Source organism: Paralichthys olivaceus, chromosome 3 (assembly GCF_024713975.1).
Source record: "Paralichthys olivaceus isolate ysfri-2021 chromosome 3, ASM2471397v2, whole genome shotgun sequence".
Taxonomy (NCBI): Eukaryota; Metazoa; Chordata; class Actinopteri; order Pleuronectiformes; family Paralichthyidae; genus Paralichthys; species Paralichthys olivaceus.
Genome location: NC_091095.1, coordinates 18,567,303 through 18,590,000, shown reverse-complemented (window position 1 = coordinate 18,590,000; position 22,698 = coordinate 18,567,303). Strand labels below are relative to the sequence as shown.

The following is a 22,698-nucleotide window of genomic DNA, read 5'->3' as shown; positions in this document are numbered from 1 at the left end:
CACATTTTAAGATCTCTCACTGCAGTTATGAGCTTTCAGTCCTCACCTGCCTGAATAAACAAACAGTAAAACCTCCACAATTTCTACCATCTGCTGCAAAGATGCACGGCATTGAATGTGTCCTCAGATAGAGACGAACCAGCGTATGTGACTTACATGTTTTCTCTCAGTGGCCTTCAGGGACTTGGCAGGGTAATAGTAGAGCTGCGTTCCACAAAGAGCAACCCAGTATTTGGTCCAAGATGCCACCTGGAGGCACAAAAGGGAAATCATCTTTATTTGTTGGAAAAAAAATATTTAAGTAAATCTGATAAATAATTCTCCTGGTGTGGATAGATTTTATATGACTACATATTCAGACTGGGAAACAAGGTTTAGACCTTGTTACATACACAGTATAAAGTTATTTTAGCTGCATCCATATTTTTTTTCCAGGCAAAACAGAATAGCATAATCTCATCACAAATATAAATATGACCTGAGCAGAGAAAGGAAAACAAAGCAGAGGAATGAAACGCAAGCGCATCCAGAGAGGAAGAGAATTACAATGAATATAAGGAACAGACAGAAACAAAGATGTTGTGTGGGTTTAAGAGTCTCTGAGGTCCGATCTGTGCTCTCTAGGCAGCATTTATTGCCCATCTGCTCCTGTATAGTACATGCAGGTGTGGGTGTATGAACAGCATCTGGACACATGTACATGCGTAGTTGTATATGTCTACGCAAGTGTGTGTGTGTGTGTGTGTGTGTGTGTGTGTGTGTGGGGGGGGGGGGGGTTCTCACTGTTGGTTTCTTGCCCTCCTTGAGCACAGTCTTTCGTCTCAACACCCCCTGCACTGTGACTGCTCCAGGATACAAGTGAACTGCCAGCTCCTCCGATTCCGCAGAGCTGCAACAGGACAGAGACAAACATTACAAGCTATATACACAAACATAAACATGATAAAACATGCATGGTCTCATGCATGAACATGTAAATTAAATCAGAGATGAACTATAAGTATAGACAGACAATCTGCAAAGACACCTTATCCTCTGCTTCATGAATAAGTAACGCTTATTTCTCATTTTCCTTAAAGTGAACGTTCAGTGTGTAAGATTTAGTGATAGTGGTATAGTTGTATGTTGCAGCTGAATACCCCTCACCTCACCCCTTCTAAACAAGACATAGAACCATTAGCAGACTTCAGTTGTCATAAAAACTCAAAAAAGGTGTTTAGTTTGTCCAGTCTGGGCTACTGTAAAAAAACATGGCAGCATCCGTAGAGAGGACCCGCTCCCGATGTCTTACACAACATTGAAATCTTACACACTGGACCTTCAAGATGAATTTCACAAATTAAATCTGAACCCTGGTATCTGCAGAGAGAGGAGCTGAGACAGGCAAGGTGGTGTGCAGATTGTGTCTGTCTGGAGGATCAGAGCATGAAGCCCAGTGCAGGAGCCTAGTGAAGCCTGGTGGAAACAGAGAGAAACAGAGAGAGACCATCCAGAAACCGCAAGGGACGCCGAATATGCAGCGTCCATGAGAACTGGCTCTAATAAACCTGAAGAGTCTGTTTGTCTCTACCTTAGGAATGAGGATGTAGCAGTTTGTTTCCAGTAACACATGGAACTCAGTGTGACTGTGGAAACTTTTTTTAGCTCCAAGCTGAGGAATATGTTGGAAACCTTTCACAGGAAGAAGCCCAGTTTGATTTTAAGCTCAATTTTTATCTGAGCGTGTTATCCTGTGTGCAAGGCAGACATGCAGGAAATTCGAGAAAGCAAAAGGTAGATTGAAGACTGATGATACGCAGCAAAAGATGAAGAATCAGAACCTCAAACCCGTCCCGGGATTTGTGATTTCACTAACACTCTCAGCACGCATACACCCATCACAAGTGGAACCCAGCACTACACACACATACGCTAAGCACCAGCACACAGCGGCCCCTTGCAGAGGCTGAGGGCCGTGAAGTGAGGATAAGAGCGGGTTTGATTCAGGTCAGGTTGGTTCCGGTCGGGATGTGTGTACCTGCTGGGCCTCAGGACTCCTCTGTAGGGGATGCGGGCCACTCGGGTCACTGGGCCCAGAGAGTGATAGAACCGATTCCTGTTCAGAATATAGGATAAAATAGGATAGGATAGGGGCACGGTACACTGTTAAGGCTTTTCCAGTGTTTTTTCCCCATTGTTATCATTTTCCCCTTTCGAAATAGAGGAGTTAGGGCTGGATGAGGAGTGGACGTTTGGTTTGAGGGATTATTGATGGATGTGTGTTTATAAAGTTATTGAAGAGTTTAAAAGAATGGTGTTTTAGAAAGAAGGGTAAGTTGATTTTCAGGGCAGTGGATTTTTAACTTCTGAACTAGCGAGTGTAGCTTATTGTCTCACTTGGGGTAAAGGTTAGGGGGATTTAATACATGGTATATTTTAGGCTGCCAGAGAAGCATAAGCATCCAAAAGCAGCGATGAGGTGATGATGCATGGCGACCTGGACTGCGAGCCTAAAAGCAAGGCTGTGCATGCTGTGTATACAGGATTTAAATGGCACATAATTTTGCACAGCTGTATCTTGAGGCCAGAGCTTTGGAAATAGAACACTCACATCAGGGATGGGGCTATTATATGATTTTTCAGTGGATGTGAGGGGAAAAAAAAGGACCAGCAATAAAGACTTTTTAACCTTACCTCTCAAAAGCTGGCCAAGACACCTCTTCACTGAGCTCCGAGCCCTCGCTGCTCCCTGTTGGCAGATTACAATCAGCACAATGATTGAACAACAACATGTGAGTCATGTTTCTTAGTGTAAATGCTTCAGTCTCACCAAGTGAAATACCGCTGGACAAAGTTGAGCTCTCTGCTTGTCCTCTGGTGGGACTGTGGCTCTCCATCACACTGTCGTCCAACAGATGGCGAGAGCCAGCATTGGGGAACGTAGCACTTTTAAACTCTACTGTATTCATTTTATGAATAAAACTGTGAAGACAGCAGGGACAGAAAGATTGTATTTTTAGTAAGGACATTTACTGTGTTAAGTGTGTGCAATTTGTAGGACATCATTATCGTTATTATCTATCAGGAAGGGATTCTGACTTGGAGCCCAGGCTGTGGCACTTCCTGTGTCCATAGGGCAGGAGGTTCCTGGGGGAGGGCGGAGTGGCTGGGACTTTGGGTCCTTCACTTGCTACTGTACATTTACGGCCGCAGAGAGGAGACGCTGACGCTTCCTGGCCTGTGGGTAAGAATGGGAGGGAAGGAACATTTTACAGCCCACACAGCACTCAGTAATACGTGATAATAGACAGGTTTATTGTACATCTGTCACCCAATACAGTTCTGAACAGAAACTCACCGACAAGATCCTCTTTTGAGGCATTTGCTCGAGGTGTGCTGGTTCCTGGCTCAATCTTCTGAGACAACCTAAATAAAGAATATTCATGAATCTATCAGCTTGAATTAATCATCTGAAAAATGTGATGACATTTTTTTGTGGGCAATAGAGATGGATTAGCAATGCGCATAGAAAACTGTGAAAGAAAGTTAAGTATGTTTTTTTTCCCTTACTTGTAATTGTCATCTTCCACAAACTTCTGCAGCTCCTCGATATACCTGACTGAGTTGAGATACTTCTGTACATGAGGCAACACCGGTATATCTGAAGGAGAGAAAGTAATGATCCACCTTTGAATATGCGTACATGTGAACATGGAGGTTAACCAAACATCAGGGAATGAAGACTAATTATTTTACAAATTTAAAAATGTAAAATATCCTAAAATGCATTTCACAGATCCTTTATACAGATGGAGGTAAAACTCACTGAACTCATCTGAGTGCATTTGATTTTTTTGTAACTTGTTAAGGTTGTCACTAAACACACAGTGAATGGTGAATAGCACATATTCTTTCATTGCGTCTCCATGGCAACAGAAAATCAAGTAACAAGGTGACAATGCAGTTTCTTCCAGCCATTATACAAACTCCATCCTGCTCTTTACTTTTTTTCTCAGAGTTTAGTGAGGAATTACAGTTTATATTATAGTCTTCTTAAGCCTTACACCCTGTCTACAACTGTATGACTATATTTATAATCTTACCATAAGTACAGGATCTCTGCAGGTCCGATATGATTCTGAGAAGGTTATTCATCAGGTTGGATCTCTGTTCGTTCTCTAGTATGCTGCCTGTGGAAGGGTAGGCCGAGTCTATGTAGGTCAGATCAGACAGGTACATCCCTGAAAAAAAAGCAGCAGACAGAGGATGCTTCATCAATTTCAGAGAAATAAACAACCATCTTCCCTGGACTCCTGCAGAGAGTTGAGGACCTCACTGTAAGCAAAGTAAGGATGGTGTCCATTCATCAGAAGTGTTATTTAAACACTGGTGGGAAACATGACGATTTTCCTTCCCGGACACACAGAGCTCAGCTCATTAAAAAGCATGTTGACATAAACAAGGCAGGAAATGGTAATAGGGCCAGATTTTCTGGGATGCATGATTCAAGTATTGTGCAAGGTTTTTATTCCTTTCTGTGTATCAGACAGGAATGCTCCAAACTGATTTGAATGAGGGCTTCAGATGAATGACTGATTCTCTCCTGGGCCAAAGCCCCCCACCCCTGCCTCTTTCAGGCAGATTTAGAGCACAGCTGAAATTTCTAGTCTCTCATTACATAAATATTAACACTGAGAGACAGACCCAGAAGCAGCCCCACACCATTCTGAAGAGAGATTACCAGGCGTGAACTGATGGTGCTTCTTCCCTTCCCCTCTTTTCTTATCTTTCGTTCACACGCTAGCATCAAGATTGAATTCAGATGTAAGAAAAGTCATCACGTAGTGAACTATGACATCCACACATCTTTCCTTCTTTGGAAACGGTGTTTTACTCACAGATGTGTGCACGTACACAAGCATTTACACTGCAGATGTACAAATCAGGGACAGCTACAGAAATGCGGGACCAGATCCAATAATAAAAGGGCCAAACCTTGTGTTCAGGACACCACATACACAACATCTGATTAGAATCAGAGAGGGAGGGAGGGTGAGAGAAGTTTACAAGTGTTTGAAGACTCAGCTGTGAGGGGGGAAGTGAGAGATGGGGAGAAGAGGAGGAAGAGAGGGATCCTGGAGGCTTAACTATTATAGCTGCTGTTCTGAGAGCACGTCAGGGATAACAGCAGTTAGTCATGCACAAATCCATAGTGCCTGGAACACCCACAGACAGATGCATGCTCAGAGAACCTGTGGTTAGGGTGCACAGACACTTTTTATGTGTTGACATGTGGCAAAACCTGCATGAACAGTATCAAACTAGAAACGTGAGGTATGGACGATCCTCTAAGCTAATCTTTAAAATATTTTAGCAGGAAAAAAATCATCTTTCCATGTCTCACACACCTTAACACATTAATGTGAATGACAGCAGTGATGAGGAGCAAGAAATGACCAAGCTCAGACTATGCCTGCAGCAAGAATTTCTTCGCTCCAAAAACAGCACAAATCAGTTTTATCTGCCTGCCTCTGTCTCTCGCTCTCAAAATCACAGCTGTAACTCAACAGGAAGCTGCCCAGAAACCCCAGCAGCATTACAATCAGCTCTTTGCACGGATAAAGGAAAAAGGAGAAAAAAGGAGAATGTGAAGTAATTGAGGAAGAAGGGGTCCAAAGCAGCTCGAGCGTGATCTCCAGACTAAAAACTTCTTCTTCATAAGAACCATGAAGGCCATTGTTGAAGATGGAGAAACTAAATGAGGCAGCCGTGTTATTTTCCTTTTTTTCCCTTCAGAGTGACATCAGAGGTAGGTTGGGCCACTCCAAAAAAAAAGGGTAAAATCCAACTCCCACACCCTCATACCCCTTCTCCTCCCCACCCATCCTCCTTCCCCTTCCCTCCTCTCCTTTAGTCTCCCCCATCCTTTGTGGAAAACTCAAAAGCATCAGTAATCAGAGCTCAGTCTGTTGAAGTGGCCGGCTTTTGAACCATGCCCCAGCCCGAGCCCCGGGACAGCTGAGTCCACAGAGGAGGAGGACATCTTTAGGATATAGGGCCTTTGTGAAAAGAGCCTATTTATATTTTGATATTCAGCTACAGGAGAGAAGGAGTGAGTGGAGGGGAACACCTCAGAAGACTCGGACAAAGAGAGAGAGGGAGACAGAGAGATGAGTCCTGAGCACTGTGGCTCGGTGAAGACGCAAAACACACAGGTGAAACTATAACTGCAGGAAACACCCCCCCACCACTGCTGGTAAGAAAAAGGTAAATGTTGTCTCTGTTCATTTTGCCACTCAGTCTGATTCTGCAGAGTGTGTGTGTGTGTGCGTGTAAATGTGTCTGGGCAGTTGTGAGATCTCTGGCTGAGAGGTTGAAGAGGTTAGACGTTTCGTGACTGGAGGCTCAAGCTGCAGACAGAAACATTTAGCAACGCTTCTTTGGCTTCCCTAAGCAGTCTGAGGACCCAGAGATACTTTAAACAGCATGCTGAGAGTGTTTTTATGTTTATACATTCAACTAGTGATTAACAGTATATAAGAACAGGTGAGGGCTGCAAATATGAAGATGCAATCAGGAATGAAATTATGAACTATGATGTTTGGTAGTTTTGTCTTTTTCAAGGTATGGCACCAAAATTGACACAGGTTATGCTGCATACAGACATGTTCAGGAGAATAATATTTTAAACGATTTTGTTTAAATAATTGCAAAAGGTTTTTAGTCTTAGTATGTACTTCCCAACTGTTAACTTTTATCTATTATTACATCTATAAGTCTGACCTGAGGAGAAACAAAGCTAAAGGAGTAAAGACGGTAAAGAGAAAGAAAAGTAAAGCATTCCAGATAAACACTTGAGGGAGACTGATGTCTGATGTGATCAGATGGAGAGATTTGAGCTTCAGAGGCAGGCTTGTTTATTTTTCTTGGCTTTAGATTTCCAAATACAAAACCATTTGAGCCGAGCTGCTAACAGGGTTGAGGGGACGGAGTTAACCTGCAGGAACCAGGGTTACATCAATATGAAATGTCTCTCAGCACGTTATAAATGGGGCTTGTGAGATCATATGCTGAGACATACAAAAAACAACATTGTAGTTTGTGGATTCATTGAAAGTGTGACTAGTCTCCTTCTCAGGGTTATGTTTGATGAAAAGTAATGAAACACTGTAATACAACTCCAACCACATCCTCAAACCCACGCCATGGGCATAAAACACTTCAGCCGTAACTGTGCCATGATAGCAGAACCTTTGAAAACTAATAGCACCAGTCTGGAGCACATCCATATCATCAACTCACAATTACCTTCAAATGTTTTCACTTATATTCTGGTCTGTTGGTGGGATCTGTGGAAAAACGCTCTGTTCACTATGAAAAGCCACATCTGTGAATGCTGTAAGCAAGCATGAAAGACACACACACGACACACACATGCACCTTCAAAAAGCCTGAGCTTGAAGTCAAAGGCAAACTGGAAATAAGGCAAAGGGCTAAGAAAACATTTCAGGAGCTTGTTTTTGCAGTAGAGTAATAAATCACAATATCAATACCTCTAATAACTCAAACTGGAAAAGACAAAAGACAGTTAAAAAGATAAACAGGAGGCAGGCGCAGCTTTCTGAGAAATATCCAGAACATTCTGTGCAGAGCAGCGGTGCTTGGCCTTCACGTTCACCTGAAACTTGGGAGCATGGGGGACATGCCTGTGAGAAAGCTTTAATGGGTCATTACGACCAATCCACACATAAAGTAACCATTCTCTTAACCCTCACCCTGGACTGTAAATCACAACAGGAAAACCGTTTGATGCCTTCACTGTTTAAACTTTTTTTAAACTCCTGAGGGAAGCCAATAAAAAGCGGTCAGGTAGTGCGTGGTGGTGCTGTCAGAGCCGGTTAACTGCTGCCCTTTCACAGACTTGGTTGTAACCCAGCTGGAGACTGATAGCTCACTCAGCCAACTGCAGTTTTTCATGTGGCCAATTGTGCCCCACCATCTAACCTGAGGCTGTGCGGACATTTCACAAACGCAGATGTGTAACGGACAGCTCAGCTGATCTTATCACTCAAACAGAGCCACATATAGAAACAGACAGATAACACTAACAAACACCGGATACAGACATGGGCATGTCCAAAAACATTGCTCCTGTGCTGTGTTGACCACAAGTGGTTAAATCCAACCCCAGCGGATGAGTCACATGGCTAGCTGTAGAACTTCTGGTTAGAGTGGAGGGTTACAAGAAATTATAACAACTGCAGGGGGGATATAAAGAAACAGGTCTGGAGTAAATTTTGATAGAAAATCCCCTAGCTGCTTCATGAAACTCATTTCGAGTCCCCCTAATGAGAGCTTGGACACAGCTGAATGGACAGGTCGCCATAGGGAGGAAGAGGTCAGCCAGGAGGTCAACATAAACAGACGAGAGAGGTAGAGGCATGTAACTAAGAAGAGCTGGTGCGTGCGTGTGTGCGTGCACGTGCGTGCGTGTGTATTTTGGTGTTGATTCAACTAATAGAAAGCATGTGTGGTTAGTGGTATGAGTTTAAGATGAGGTGCGACCCAGAGGAACAATAAAATACAGGAAACACTTTGTACGCGTGCTCATGGGTAATCTCCTAAATCCAGAAAATTTATACTATCCAGCCAAACAAACTGTTATTCATAAATGCTGTGACTTTTTAATACTCCATCCTCCTGGCTCTCCTCTCTCCCCCAATCCTCCTGCGGCTCTATTCTAATGCTTGAGAACAAGTGCCACTTAACTAGTTGAATAAAATTGGGGGAAAAAGCCACCTGAGCAGGTGACGACATTGCTGGGTAATTAATTACCTTGGAACTCACCAGTTTAAGATGATGCCAACTGCTACATAAGAATTATTACTAGCATGTGTATGCACAAAGACATGTGGGTTTCTGGTGAGGGGCTGTGCTTTGTTTGTGTTTTATGATGGGGGAGGTAAGGGGATGAGTGTCGTGAAGTGATGGACGAGGCTGTTGAAGAGCTGCGAGTCCTCATCTTGACAAAGTATGACAGATAGAGAGCCTACATGAACTTTGTCACCTCAAACATTAGAATAGAGTGTTTGTGTTTCTGGGTATTTGTGTTTATGTGTAGTGCCAATGGAAGAAGAGAGGGGAGCCCGTTTTCCACAAAGACTGATTGATTGCAGGGGTTGCCTGGAGTACGGTTAGAAGGGGGAGGTTAGAGGAAGGGTGAGGCTGCACCATAATCCCCACATGGAGACCTCTGACCCCAACATCAGCCCACATGTTCAGAGTTTCGCTACAGAAGAAGGAAAACAGATTGAGGCCGTGGGGCCTCAGGGGGGTTTCGGGGGGATTCCTCCTCAGTAGCTCGAAAGCAGAAGGCGAGAGCCACTTCTGGAGTTATTATTGGGGTTGGCTATATTCTAACCACGGGGTAATGTATTCTTAAACTGAACCACTTAATTTAACAAAACATATTCACTCTTCTACCTCATCCTTCTTTTTAAAATTCTGGCAGGAGACTCCAGTCTCAATAACTGGCTTGGGTTATATCTCAATATGTAGAGAAAATACTGTTCTGTCACTGATCAATTTGCCTTTTTAGTTTAATTATCAGATATAAAACAGCACTGTTAATACTGTAGCATAATGTATTTGTTGTTCCCCTGTGCAAATAATCTTTGTAAGATCACTTTTACTGGAGAACTTTTAAAGTTTGTTTCAGTGAGCATGCAAGGACAACTCAATTTATGTGTTTGAGGGACATGGTGTATGAGTGGTCATGTAAAGAGTAGAGACAGTGGCTGGTGACATCATGTATGGATGAGACGCTGAGAGGACGTCAGTCTCTGGCTGTGTACTAACAGTGCAGCGGCTCAGCTCCATTTTTTCTTGTAGAGGAGTGCTGCTGTTTATTATTGGTCCTCTATAAATCCAAATCCTCTCATTCACACATCCTGTTTTGTATTTGTTTTTTATCTCTCTCTCTTCTGACCACTGTTATGGTCTGTTGTGCCTTTCAGGGCACATTGGACTTGTTGTGGGAAAGTCTGAGGACCAGATGGGGGAGTGGAAGCTGGGGGGATTTTGAGGCTAGGAAATACATGTACATTGGCTATAAAATTTTAATACGCTTTGCCCAAGTTTTTCTCACGATCACAACAGATTCTCCCTGCTTGTATGCATCAACCACACAAAGAAAATTACTATTATACCTATATTCATTTTGTGGATGTAATGTAGTCATTATTAAACCATGTCAGAGAAAATATGACACATTCAACATATGTGTTAATCATCTCTTCTCCCATATCAAACTTAATTTGTTAAAGATGAATTAAGATGAATGAGAGGCTGATAATTTGCCTTAGACAGCACAGTAGGAAGGGGACAGGTTATTCAATATGTGAACATTTCCTTTACATGGAAATGTGAACTCAAGAAACCATACATACATAAATTATAAATATGGTGAATACTGTAAGCATGTGACTTTAAAGGATTTGTCCTGAAATGCACATCCCTTCATTTCTAACCACCTGCAGCTAGGTTTCCATGCAAGCAATTTAAACCACTTTTTGTGGCCTTGGCTCAGATAACATGAGGCTTCATGCCAGTATATACAGTGTAACCTGAAGCTGTAAGAATGACATATGGCTGTCTTTCTGAGGTAACAACCAACGTTCATTATTCTTTTTATCCAACAAGGAAAAACACATGTTTCCTGTCTAAGTAAGAAGCAAGGCCGCCTTAATGAGCTCTCTGCTTATTTCCTCTCTCACGACAGGGAGAACAGAATCATTTGTCGCTTACTCAGGCACAGACTCAATCACCATTCATATACAACATCCGCAACTACACAGAAAACCAAGGTAAACAAATGGCAGTTTCCACATATGCACTTCTAGAGTGAGCGGTGTGGTGAACTTACACACAAGCCCAAGTCAAGCTGAAATATTTATTCAGATCTGGGCTTTGTCAAAGGTGAATAGTTGGCACCACTTTGCACGTCTGTGCATAGGAATTGTGTGCAAATGTGGATGCATGTGAGGAGAAAAATAACTGTGTGAATATTTGTGTGCATGAGGCCCTCCAGAGATCTGTCAGCATGGCACTGAGCTCTTTAATCATTAGATAAATCTGAAGCCAGACATAAAAAAGGGGCCTCTCCTGTCCAAGTCATTGAGCTGCATTCAATAAGTACCGGCTGGGCTTTTCATCTCGAACAGAAGAACCTTTAATGACAAAACAAACAGTATAAACTTAAAACAACCATGATAAAAATATATAGAGTCAAAGCTGCGAACATATACGGCACAATAGAAAGTTTATCTTCTTTAGAAGACGCTAGAGTTAATTTCTTGTTCAAACAAAAATGGTTCCCTGTTTTAATGCGTGGTAAAAAGAGCAGAGGAAGTAGGTTACTCATAAATACTGTCTGTTCTTAGACTGTTCCAATAACAGACATGGAAATAAAATAAACCATAGCTCAGACACAGGAAGACAAAGTGGGGAGTAAAGAATTAAAAGTCCACTGTCATATGTCTCCTGACTAAACTATTAGTGGAGTGACGGCCCAGCAGTGCAATTACAAAGCTCATACTGTTGCCATAATATGAAGTAGACAGAGGTGGAGGACCACTTCAAATAATTTATTCCTCACACAGTTACAGAGGTTTCACATGCATGTTGTGAAATAACATCTGTTTGTCAGGAGGCCTGAGCCAAAAAGAAATGTAATAAAATCCTTTTCATATTATGGAGAAAATTAGGAAATTGTTGTATTTTAGCACAGAAGACATATGTCTCTACCCAAGTTATTCAGCTGTAATAAAAAGAAGGAAAGTAACACCAAGCACAGACAGAAAGTACTTAAAAAAGGAAGAGAAAGAAGCATGTGGAGGAGGGAGTTTACACAAAGAGGAAAGTAATTAAATGAAGGAGTGAAAATCTGTCAAGAACACAAAAGTAAGCTATGCTTCAAGTTACGATCCTGATGAGTGGCCAGGAAGAAGAAAAAGGGGCTATGACCCCATTCTACCACTGATACGGCATTCTATTTATTACAACTACAAATATGGCTGCACCAGAATCAGAATCAGAATCAGAATTCTTTTATTTGCCAAGTATGTTTGCACATACAGGAAATTGCCTTGGTGTCATTGGTGCACTACTTATGTACATAAAACAACAATATAAAAAACAACAATATGTAAGAAATTGAATAAAATAAAATAAAATAAAATAAAATAAAATAAAATAAAATAAAGAATATACATATATACATTAACAGATTCACAGGGTTATGGGCACGTGCTGTGCGAAGGTGCAGAGATTGGTGATAGTGCCAGTAGTATATAAGTAATAAATTATAAATTATGTGCAGGTGGTGGGGTGTGGTGGGGTAGAGTCAGTGCGGTGCAGAGTCAGTGTGATGCAGGGGGCTTGTTTGTGAGCCCCACTGCCACGGGGAAAAAACTGTTCAGATGGCGAGAGGTTTTAGTCCTGATGGCCCGAAACCTTTTACCGGAGGGAAGTCTCTGGAACAGGTGGTGACCGGGATGTGAAGGATCAGCATATTGGGACAACAGCTTCTCTCTAACGTACTGTTTACACCTATAACTCTGAGCTTGCAACAAGAAATACAAATGTATACAATTATAGTAATTTAATTTGAATAATTTATTATGTGAAGGCATATTCACATGCATGGAGTTTTATTCCCACAAATGAACACTTTTTCCTTTTCTTAATAGCTGTCCCCAAGCCCTTCAGCAGTGCTTAGTTTAGGTTTGTCAGGATAAAAAAGAGGAGGCTTTTGGCTTGTTCTGAGGAAACACTGCAAACTTTGTACCTTCACAGCACACTGGTGACCTCTAACACTCACTTCTAAGTCTTTGATATGTTATGGTTCTATGAAAGAGACGAGGCCCCTCGTACTCAGAACCACCACCCAGGGGGAAAATGAAACTCCACAAGACAGGCAAGAGAGGGAAATATTGAAAGAGAGGGAGAGACGGAAAAAGAAAAAAGATGAGAAGAGAGAGATGGGAGATTAAGGAGGTGAGGGCTGATGAATGACCTGTAATGTTGCCTGTTCTATTCTTACCCTCCAAACTGTAGACAATGCAGAGTATAGTCACTTGCATGAAGCTGCACAGCAACAGCAGAGCAGCAGTCATAGTTTGGACAAGAGGACGTACTTGAGAACTGATACTACTGATGCTACTGTTAAAGTCATTAGCAGCTCGCGCTAAGGTCAATAAGTATGCAGTACCTGGTAACGCTGTCAGACACACCAGCTGCTGGAAAAACACATCACCATGAAAATGAATAACGTCTCTGGATAGTCATGCACACACAGTATTTAATCATGCAGACGGACACACAAGATTATACATACGAGCAATAGTGCGCAAAACACACTTCAGATATAGCTGTCTCTTCTCCAAATTGTTCCAAGAGACAGATTTGCCTGAATTCCAGGAGAACCGCAATGGCGTCAAATGTGTGACACACAATGCCTGAGTTTTGGGGTGGAGGTATGATTTAATGAGGTGGCAATGAGTAAAGACTTGAGAGTGAAATCTTGAAAGTGAAGAGTGATGGAGTGGATTATGAGGACTAGACAGCCCTGGCTGTGCATAGGCCCAGGCCAAGGTGTTAAATTTAGAACTATGAACGAGTGCGTGAGTGGTGTTTTCTGCTTTTGCACTGATGAGAAACAGAACTATAGACAGCTGGGATGAGAAATAGGTGAAGGAGTGCAAGGAGTCAGTTGAAGACAACTGTGCAAAAATTCTTTCTTGAGATTGTCTCGCACCCCTGCTGTGACTATAAGTGCCAGTGTGTGTTTGTAAAATTGTTTTCAGTTACATGCAAGTAAAGCTTCAACTAATCATAACAGCTGGATCTATGGAGTCATGTGGAGCAGAGAGCAGTTTTTAATCCGTCTCACAGGAAACAGCTTTGGTATTCAAGGTCAATATGGTTTACTATGGGAGACGCTGTGCAAGTACAGTATGTATACAAGTAGCACCGTTGCATCAGACAACAGGGTCAAATCAAAGACTGAACACTGGGTCAGATGCTGGGCTTGATCAATCAGCCATTTGGTGCTGCAAACCTGGGCAATTAGAGAGGACCAATCAGAAGGTGTGACAGTTGAGGGGACATGAACTACAGTTTAATTTGGAAACAAACACCAGAACTAGATTCAGACATACAAGTTACTGGATATCTAACAATGGTTTATTTAAGATTTTCTCAAGCAAGACAATTAAGATGCATACTAGAAGACAAAAAGATGGGGGCTTTTGCTAAAGAAAAGAAAAAAAGTCTGTCCAAGACTAAAGAAGATGCAGTAGCTTAAGGGCTGATACCAAAGATAAAGCACAGCAGGCTGCCACGTATCAGACCTCTTAATGGTGGAGGAAACCAACAATTCCACAAAAAAAGGGGTGTTGGTCAGCAGGGGAACTAACTGAGATGCAATGCAGACCTTGTGCTTCTGGCTGATCAAGAAATGTGTTCTCTCTCTCAGGCTTTCCTCACGAACAACAATTATGTGGAACAATGACCTGACAGCTCTATAACTGCACACTTTCTAAACAATTACAGATTATCTGAGGATATTTCAAAAATGATTTTTGGTTCAAATTGTATGGCAGCAATTTCCTCTGGTCTTCAAAACTATACAATCAACAGGCCTGCTGTTTAGATTCCCTCAATTAGACAAAGGACTATTGTTTCTGATGCTTAACACTCAAGGTTTTATTTTCTTGCAGGAAGGCCTGGAGGGATTTGAAGGGAGCACCAGTAGCTGTCCATCTATTCATCTAACCAGTCAGCAGAAATGCAGGGGCTGATGTGGAGCCTGTGCATCATGTTCTGCCTCTCCCTCTGGGAGGAAAGTTACTGCCGGAGTTCCAGGGAAACCAGGAGGACCAAAGAGCCCTCTATCCACAGAAGTAAAAGAGCTGCCCAGGATCCTGATGCGAAAAAGTGTTCCTACACCTTTCTCGTTCCCGAGCAGAAAATCACAGGTTGATACAATAACCTATTTTAGCAAGAAATTCCAGTTATTCACCACACAGCTGGCCTTATTCCTCATAGATATGACTTTATGACTTTATTATCAGTTTTCTCCTTTTCCCCTGCATTACATTCTTGGTAATCTTTCCTTAATCTGTCAACAGGTCCAATCTGTGCTAGCACCACGGGCCCCGAACCAGACAAGGACAGAGTGACCCGTATAGACATTGCAGATGTGCGGGAGGTGCTCAACAAACAGCGACGTGAGATTGAGACGCTGCAGCTGGTGGTGGATGTGGATGGTAACTTAGTGAATGAGATGAAGCTGCTGCGGAAAGAGAGCAGGAACATGAACTCTAGGGTGACCCAACTCTATATGCAGCTGTTGCATGAGATCATCAGGAAAAGAGACAACTCTCTGGAGCTCGCCCAGCTAGAGAACCGTGTCCTCAACGTGACCTCCGAAATGATGCGACTGGCTTCCAGGTACAAGGAGCTGGAGGGCAGGTTCGCCACAATGGCAGCGGTGGTCAACAACCAGTCCATTCTCATCTCTGAATTGGAGGACCAGTGCCTGAGGACGACGGGACGCAGTGAGCTGCCTGTGGTGCCTCCACTGGTTCAGGTGGTACCACAGAATATACCAGTTAATAATCGTTTCACCAATGAGATACAGAGGGATAATAACAAACGGGCTTTTCCTCGAGGATCACGAATGGAGTCCCCTACTGCGAGCCCCTATGCAATCAACCCTCCACCACCACAGGGAACACTTACATCAGATGGTATGTACAGACTTTAACATGGTAGGGATGATGTAGAAATAATGGACCCAATACTGTAAATTTATCAGGGGTCCAGGTTTTTAGGAGGTGGAAGCTGATTAAAAATAAATGTCCTTTTAAGTACTTGACAACAATAATTGTCCCAATTAATTATACACACCACCAGTGAAACAATTATCTATAAAGTTCCATTAACAATGTGATTTGATGCAACAGTTGGTATTGCTGAGGCACAGTTGGCTCGTTCTTGGCATGCTACAGAGGCAATGAAATCATGCATTCCTATGAGTCCTGCTTGGCTGCACAACACTGAGCATACGCACGAAATGAGTGGATGTGGCCAGGCTGTTATAAAAAGCATTCAAAACACTTCGGTTTAATGGCAATACATAGCTTCAGCAAGACATAAGTCAGATCTATTCTCTGAGAAAAATATGTACAAATCTGATGGGCTAGTCCCTCAAGTGTTAGACAACTATCAAGTCAGATAAAATCCTCTAAGATAGACACTGTTCCTCTTGTCAGCAAAAGTCAGAGATCTGCTTGGAAATGGCTCCTAAAAACTGGTCAGCACTGCTGTTATTTTGATTTTAATTCCACAATGGCATGCTGATAGGGGTTACACAAGCAGATAGTGAAATGGATGAAATTATTCATAACATTCCACTGACAAAGATGGGAATAAAAGAAAACCGCGAGAGGAGTCACATTACAGAGAGACATAAATTGATTCCCAGAAGAACATTGAGGCAAATAATATTTTCCGGGGGTATCTGATTCAATCAGATACTGAAATGTTACTGCCTATCTAATATTGTGACATGTGAATTCAATCCGGTGTGCTGATAAGTGTTTTGATGTTGTTGATGTTTGATCCTCCAGAAACATAACTCAGAAGAAAACTGAGCTTGCAACACCATCAGCACCAATAACGATACACTTACTTCAATGTCAATACACAGAGAAGCAAAGTGGCCATATGAAAAAAAAAACACAAAGAGGAGAAGAGAAGACAGATGTGCAATAGTGGTTGGGGGCGTATAATCGCAGGAATTCCACTTTTAAATTACTGGACTGAACGTTCTTGTGGCTATTTCTAGCTGTGCATAAAAAATCTCCACTTAGCAAGTCATTGTTAAACTGTAATTTCAGTGTCACATTAGAAAATCCTAGCTCATTACAACTATATCTACATCTAAAGGCCCCTGTCCAATCACTACTTTCATAAACTGCTGAAATCCATGTTTTGTCTGTGATTGAATCATGTCAATCTGAACACCCCAAGTTTATTTTTTTTTTAAATAACCGAAAGTGAGTGATGGGTGGATATTGCTGGAGTGGTTGGCATATAAACCCTCATAATTTAACTTTCAGTAATAATATTTCTACCTTTTCTTATACATACAACTAAAAATGATAAGCACTTCACAACAATAATTCCGTTCTTTTTCCATTTAATTGCCATATTTAAGTATCCATGGATGAGCACAGCCTTTTCAACAGAGTGTGTATATCTAAATCAGTCAGTAACACAGGTAAATGCTTAAAAACCCAAATCTAAGTCACCAAACAGCGCTACTGGGCTCTCTTCCACGTAGGTTTACTACTCCAGTAAATAGACATTACCTGACCACAGTTTGGTCTAGTTGAGCTCCTTCTTAACCACTAAGGCTTGATCCCTTAATTTATTTTAAACCACAAACCCTAAAAGCAATGTTTAAGGAAACTGAAAAGAAATAGACAGAGGAGGAGAGAGAATAGGGGTATTTGTTCAAGAAGCCTCTCACTGACAGTTCTGATGGAGACATACTATTACTAGAAAAACATAAGCCTGTGCAAGGGGTTTTAGGTATATGTATCAGGGTGTTATACATAGTCCCCGTGTGCTCCATCATACAGCTGTGAAAACCATCTTCCATTGGCTTTTAGGAACTGGATGCCCCCACACAATGCCTGTGTTCATACTGGTTTAATACAAATTCACACAGGGGAAAACAGAGGAAATATGGTGGATGGTGGAGTTTGTTTCAGCTGCTTCAGCACAAACAGGAGTTCATTTCAAGATGAACTTTAAGTTAATATTCATTAAACAATCAAAGTACAAATACATGCTTGTGGTTTTATACTGCATGTTTGAAACAGGAGATATTTTCCAAAGAATGTGGCGACAACAATACGTTCTCTCGAACTGTTCCTGCCCAACATGTCTCCTCTCCTGTCTACGATCCCTGCAAGTGAGGATGATGATGAGGATGATGATGATGACTTTCGCATATGCAATAAAAAGAAGACATCTTGTCTGCTTCAAGGAACTCAGTAGGATTTATTTGGGGAACTTAAATTACCAGTTATTCAGGCAGTGGAAGTTCTAGCAGGGATCAACAGTCAATAACAAAAGATGCTGATATAGAACATGTAATCTCCAAATTTTATTCTATTTTGGGCAGATTAAGTAATTAGCAATATGTGTATTAGTATTAAATCCTAAATATATTAGATACTGATACTATGATGCAAATTGAAGGCCTGGATGTTATATATAGCAACATTTGTTGTATATTCACTGAAAACACAAACAAATGTTGATGGTGTGATTTTTATTGGGATCTGCACCTAACAAACATGTTCTCTTACATCTGGAGAATATGATTCATAGGCCAGGGCATCTCTGTAACAACATAATTGCTAATTTATTATGGTTTGTTGTGACACATATTTCTTCATCAAATAATTGCAGCTCCTGATATTTGGATATTGCACTTGGCCATATTTTGATTTCCATAATATTTTGATTAATTGTTCCACTGTAGCAAATTACAATATAATAATGGATTGTGGCCAGTCTTGATGTAGCAATAGGAAACTATTTACTGAAATTTTAAATTAAAGCTACTACCACAGATTCTATTCAAACTCTTTTTGACTAACGCGTTTTCTACAATGATCTTTCTGTTCCCAGGACCCTTCAGGGACTGTTACCAGGTGCGTCAGGCAGGACACACCACCAGTGGGATGTACCTGCTTAAGGCAGATGGCAACGAGCGGCTGATCCAAGCCTGGTGTGAACATGGCCTTGACAATGGAGGATGGACTGTGTTGCAAAGGAGGAAAGATGGTTCCGTTAACTTCTTTCGGAATTGGGAGAACTACAAGGTAGGTTAATTGAAAAGGAATAACTAGCTTTAAGACGGTAAAGGCGGGGTTTAGTAAAACCACCTTTCCCAAACATTTAATCTGATTCTTGAGGGGAGAATGTTAGGATTGAGAGAAACTTGAGAGAAAAGGGAGAAATAATTTTGAGTACACTAAACCAAACACATGCCCCATTAATGTTAACAGCTTGGTAGATTTCCTCACACCTATATCACAGCCAGGATGTGTGGCAAAGACCCACATACAAATACAGACAATCAGAGAAGGAAATAAGACTTTGATTTCAACCTGACTGAAATAATCTCTTAATCCATTTCCTCAAATGTGTCAGCCTGTGACACATGAGCTAACAGAGGGTGAGACAGACTAAGGAATGCATTTAATACCCACCAAAAAGATGCAAGCTGACAAATATATCTGATAAATGCATTTGCTATGATCCACTCTACATCCAACTGCAGCCAAATCACCATTGCCCCCCCATACAACAGATTGACAAACCACAGATCACAACCGTACACACATCATCATCTCAGCAGTAAATAGATTCGATTTCATCTTTCTTGATTGCATAGGCTACAGTCCTCCAAACTCTTTGACTGCTTTACTGTTTGCTTTTTTGGGCAAGATTTAGCTAACCGCATAAAAAAAAATCTATTAAACAATTAGTTAATCTACTGGGTAGACTAACTAAAATGAATACTGCACTTTGTTGGTCTGCATCCCTTGCAATGAGACTGAAAGTGGGTAACACAAAGCATGCCTCGTGGCTTGTCCCCCTACAGAGAGGTTTTGGCAACATAGATGGTGAACACTGGCTTGGATTGGACAATATCTACAACCTTGGGAAACAGGGCGACTACAAGCTGATGGTAGAGCTGGAGGACTGGACCGGGAAGAAGGTGTATGCAGAATACAGCAGCTTCCGTCTGGAGTCAGAGAGCGAGGGTTACAGACTAAGGCTTGGCACCTACCAAGGGAACGCTGGGGACTCATTGAGCAGTCACAACGGCAAACAGTTCACCACGCTTGATCGCGACAAAGATGCGTTTTCTGGTAAGGTGGATGCTAAAGGAGTTCCAGCATGCTGTTCCATTTGTTCCGTTAGTTTCAGAGTAATGACACAATTCAGGTTGTCCATCACACTGACTCATTCTATTTCCCCCTGTTGTGTCTCTCTCCACTAGGCAACTGCGCCCACTTCCATAAGGGTGGCTGGTGGTACAATGCCTGTGGCCAGACCAACTTGAATGGCGTGTGGTACAGCGGGGGAGTTTACCGCAGCAAATTTCAGGATGGAATTTTCTGGGCAGAGTATGGAGGAGGTTTCTACTCCCTTAAGTCAGTGCGCCTCATGATCCGACCAATCGAATAAAACATTGAACTTTGGTTTTCTTCGAACAATCCTTAGTCTCCTTCCTTATCTTAATCTACCCGTAACAAATTCTGTAAAAGCAGGACCAGGAACCCCTGCCATTGTCCAACTGCACCTTCTAGAAGAGAGCAAGGGAAGAGATGGAGTCACATGTTTATAGTCAGATGATAATGACTCTAAGAGTCGGCTCAAAAGTGAAAGAGGACTGATACCATTGCCCTTCATAAATAACTGCTCTCCTCCACCTTTCAGTCTGGACAGTAATGGTCCATAAAACTCTCTGAGACCATTTAGTACTACTCTCACATGTTCCATTTTACTAGCTCCTGGTGAAACGTGTAATAAAGGGAAATGGTCATTTACTTTAAGATATGAGATTTCTCCTGAGCAGCTAATGGTGACTTATTGAAGGAAGTGTTGCCCGTACCACGGGATTATGGATGTACTGGGATGTTAAACATCAGTAGCAAGAAAATCAATGCAATTTAAAAAATTCAGTTAGAATATTTGATGAACAAATGCGGAAAGGGCTTGATGAACTTACTGTCTGTCTGTTTCTGGGATTTTTCTGGACTTTTTGGGTTTTCCTTTGACCCCACACGAAAGAAATGAACCAATGCAACAGTGTGCTTGTTCAAATTGCATATGGCTGAGCTGGCTTTGGTATGTAAATATATCTGGCTGTATTTGTGAAAGTTAATTTAAGAGGTGTGATACTACTCAGGCCAAATGTTCGAATTGTTGTCACTCTGCCAGTCTTTGTTATTTATCAGTGTATTTATAGTAAGTATAGCCAGGGCCATTTTATATCTAGCCCTGTTACAATACAATTCTTAATTTTAAAAAAAAAACCTATGTAGAAAAACATTGATACCAGTTTAACAGTCGAAGTGGGTGCGTGCACACGCACACACACACAACAAATACAAAGTGGATTTCTAGTTGACTTGAGTGTGGGGAATGTGTGACATCCACTGCCAGTTTCCAAATCAAATTAAATGCTTTATAAACACTGAACAGTCTAAGTCTTCACTCACCTTCATCTTAATGAAAACCAAAACAAACAGTAAAACTTGAAATATTACAGTGTTTAAAGTATCAGTAAAGTCTCTATCCATTTAAAAAGATGATACAATCAACTTAAATGAACCACTGTGAATTTCTTTGACCTGACTGAAGTGCATTCCAAGCAATCAAGGCACTGAAGAAGGGGATAAAAATGAGCTGTAAGAGTCTGCATTTAAAATCTCATGATTTGGAAGAAAGTAGGTAAAAGAAAATAATTTTGCAAGGGGATAATAAAAGGCAGATTCAATGAGACAGTTGGGACTATACTAAGGTACAGACAGAGATAGATAATAGTGAGGATATCAAATGATGCTGGTGTGGAAGAATTTACAGATAAAACGCAGAGACAATAAAGAGTGATAAAAGGCAAGACACAAGATAGCTGGGGAACATTCACTGCACGCACAAAAAAGCTATTCACTTTTTCCAGATGCCTTTTCGAAATGCTCGAGTGTTTTCTGAGACACAGACATGTGGGAGAGGCCACAGTGATCTTGATATTTGACCAACAAAATGTACTCATGTCATCTTTGAAATTTACAATAAACTCCCTCAAGGCGTTCCAGAGATATTGTGCTCATGATAAGAGGATGGACGGACAGCTCAAAAACATAATGCCTGTGGCCACAGCTGTTGCAGATGCAGACTGAGATTGTCATAAATATTAACACAAGGTCATTGATGAATTACACCCCATTAAGAGGCCAGTAAGTAAACCCCTGTCTGTGTAGGACATGTTTCAGCTGTTCTTCTTCTTACCTGTTTAACGTAGCATTTCTTTAGAACTACGAGTAGAAAGAGGAGTGCAGACATACAGAGGTTAAGCAAAGATAATAAATTAGGTGAGCGGGACAGATAAATGTAAATATTCTAAAAACAACAGGAGGCTACTTATTGTAGTTTGGCTCACTGTAGCACCGCTCATGGAAGCAATTAAGGTACTTTAAAACTCTTAAGGGGCCAGTATTTGCAGCTGGATAGTTTCAGAAACCCTCTCCGAAACACAATTACAGAGTCAGATTGGGGGGCTGCATCAAACCATTTCTGAGACTGAGATCTTCTTAGCTTTAAAACACTTTTCTAAAATGAGAACATAGAAGTATGGATGAAACATGAGCCAACTCAGTGCACACAGATAGAGGACTGTAGCTACTGTTGTTATTTAGCTTATGCTATGTGGCCAGCAGAGACAAGGTGAAAGGGTAAGGAGTTTTCGTGTGCGTATGTGTTGTGTCACAGTGGAGTGAAACATTTCTATGGGCTCTTTGTCCCTTGCATGATTAGCTAGAGAACAGGGACAAGTTCATCTGA

The 22,698-nt window shown here is 41.6% G+C and overlaps 2 protein-coding genes across 7 annotated transcripts in view; one reads left to right on the top strand and one right to left on the bottom strand.

Annotated features, from left to right (window-relative positions):
• Positions 1 to 22,698, bottom strand: part of ralgps2 (Ral GEF with PH domain and SH3 binding motif 2) — a 66,346-nt gene that overhangs the window by 5,066 nt on the left and 38,582 nt on the right. For 4 of the 5 annotated variants that reach the window (XM_020080955.2, XM_020080957.2, XM_020080956.2 and 1 more), the window contains exons 10-18: positions 4,083 to 4,220; positions 3,550 to 3,640; positions 3,338 to 3,405; positions 3,079 to 3,217; positions 2,810 to 2,961; positions 2,674 to 2,728; positions 2,018 to 2,095; positions 784 to 889; positions 157 to 249 (exon numbers count right to left, since the gene is read on the bottom strand). In XM_020080955.2, the coding sequence (XP_019936514.2) occupies positions 157 to 249; positions 784 to 889; positions 2,018 to 2,095; positions 2,674 to 2,728; positions 2,810 to 2,961; positions 3,079 to 3,217; positions 3,338 to 3,405; positions 3,550 to 3,640; positions 4,083 to 4,220 (920 nt within the window). The remainder of the gene's footprint in view (positions 1 to 156; positions 250 to 783; positions 890 to 2,017; positions 2,096 to 2,673; positions 2,729 to 2,809; positions 2,962 to 3,078; positions 3,218 to 3,337; positions 3,406 to 3,549; positions 3,641 to 4,082; positions 4,221 to 22,698) is intronic. The other variant, XM_020080959.2, reaches the window with a different exon arrangement.
• On the top strand, positions 5,527 to 21,336 carry angptl1a (angiopoietin-like 1a). 2 transcript variants are annotated; one of them, XM_020080961.2, is made up of 6 exons: positions 5,527 to 6,235; positions 14,760 to 15,017; positions 15,171 to 15,791; positions 18,751 to 18,944; positions 19,730 to 20,000; positions 20,132 to 21,336. In XM_020080961.2, the coding sequence occupies exons 2-6, from the start codon at positions 14,828 to 14,830 to the stop codon at positions 20,317 to 20,319; spliced, it is 1,464 nt and encodes a 487-aa protein (XP_019936520.1). In that variant the 5' UTR covers positions 5,527 to 6,235; positions 14,760 to 14,827; the 3' UTR covers positions 20,320 to 21,336. The 2 variants fall into 2 exon arrangements, with proteins under 2 accessions (XP_019936520.1, XP_019936519.1); XM_020080960.2 differs by having other exon boundaries at positions 5,856 to 6,246; positions 20,132 to 20,469.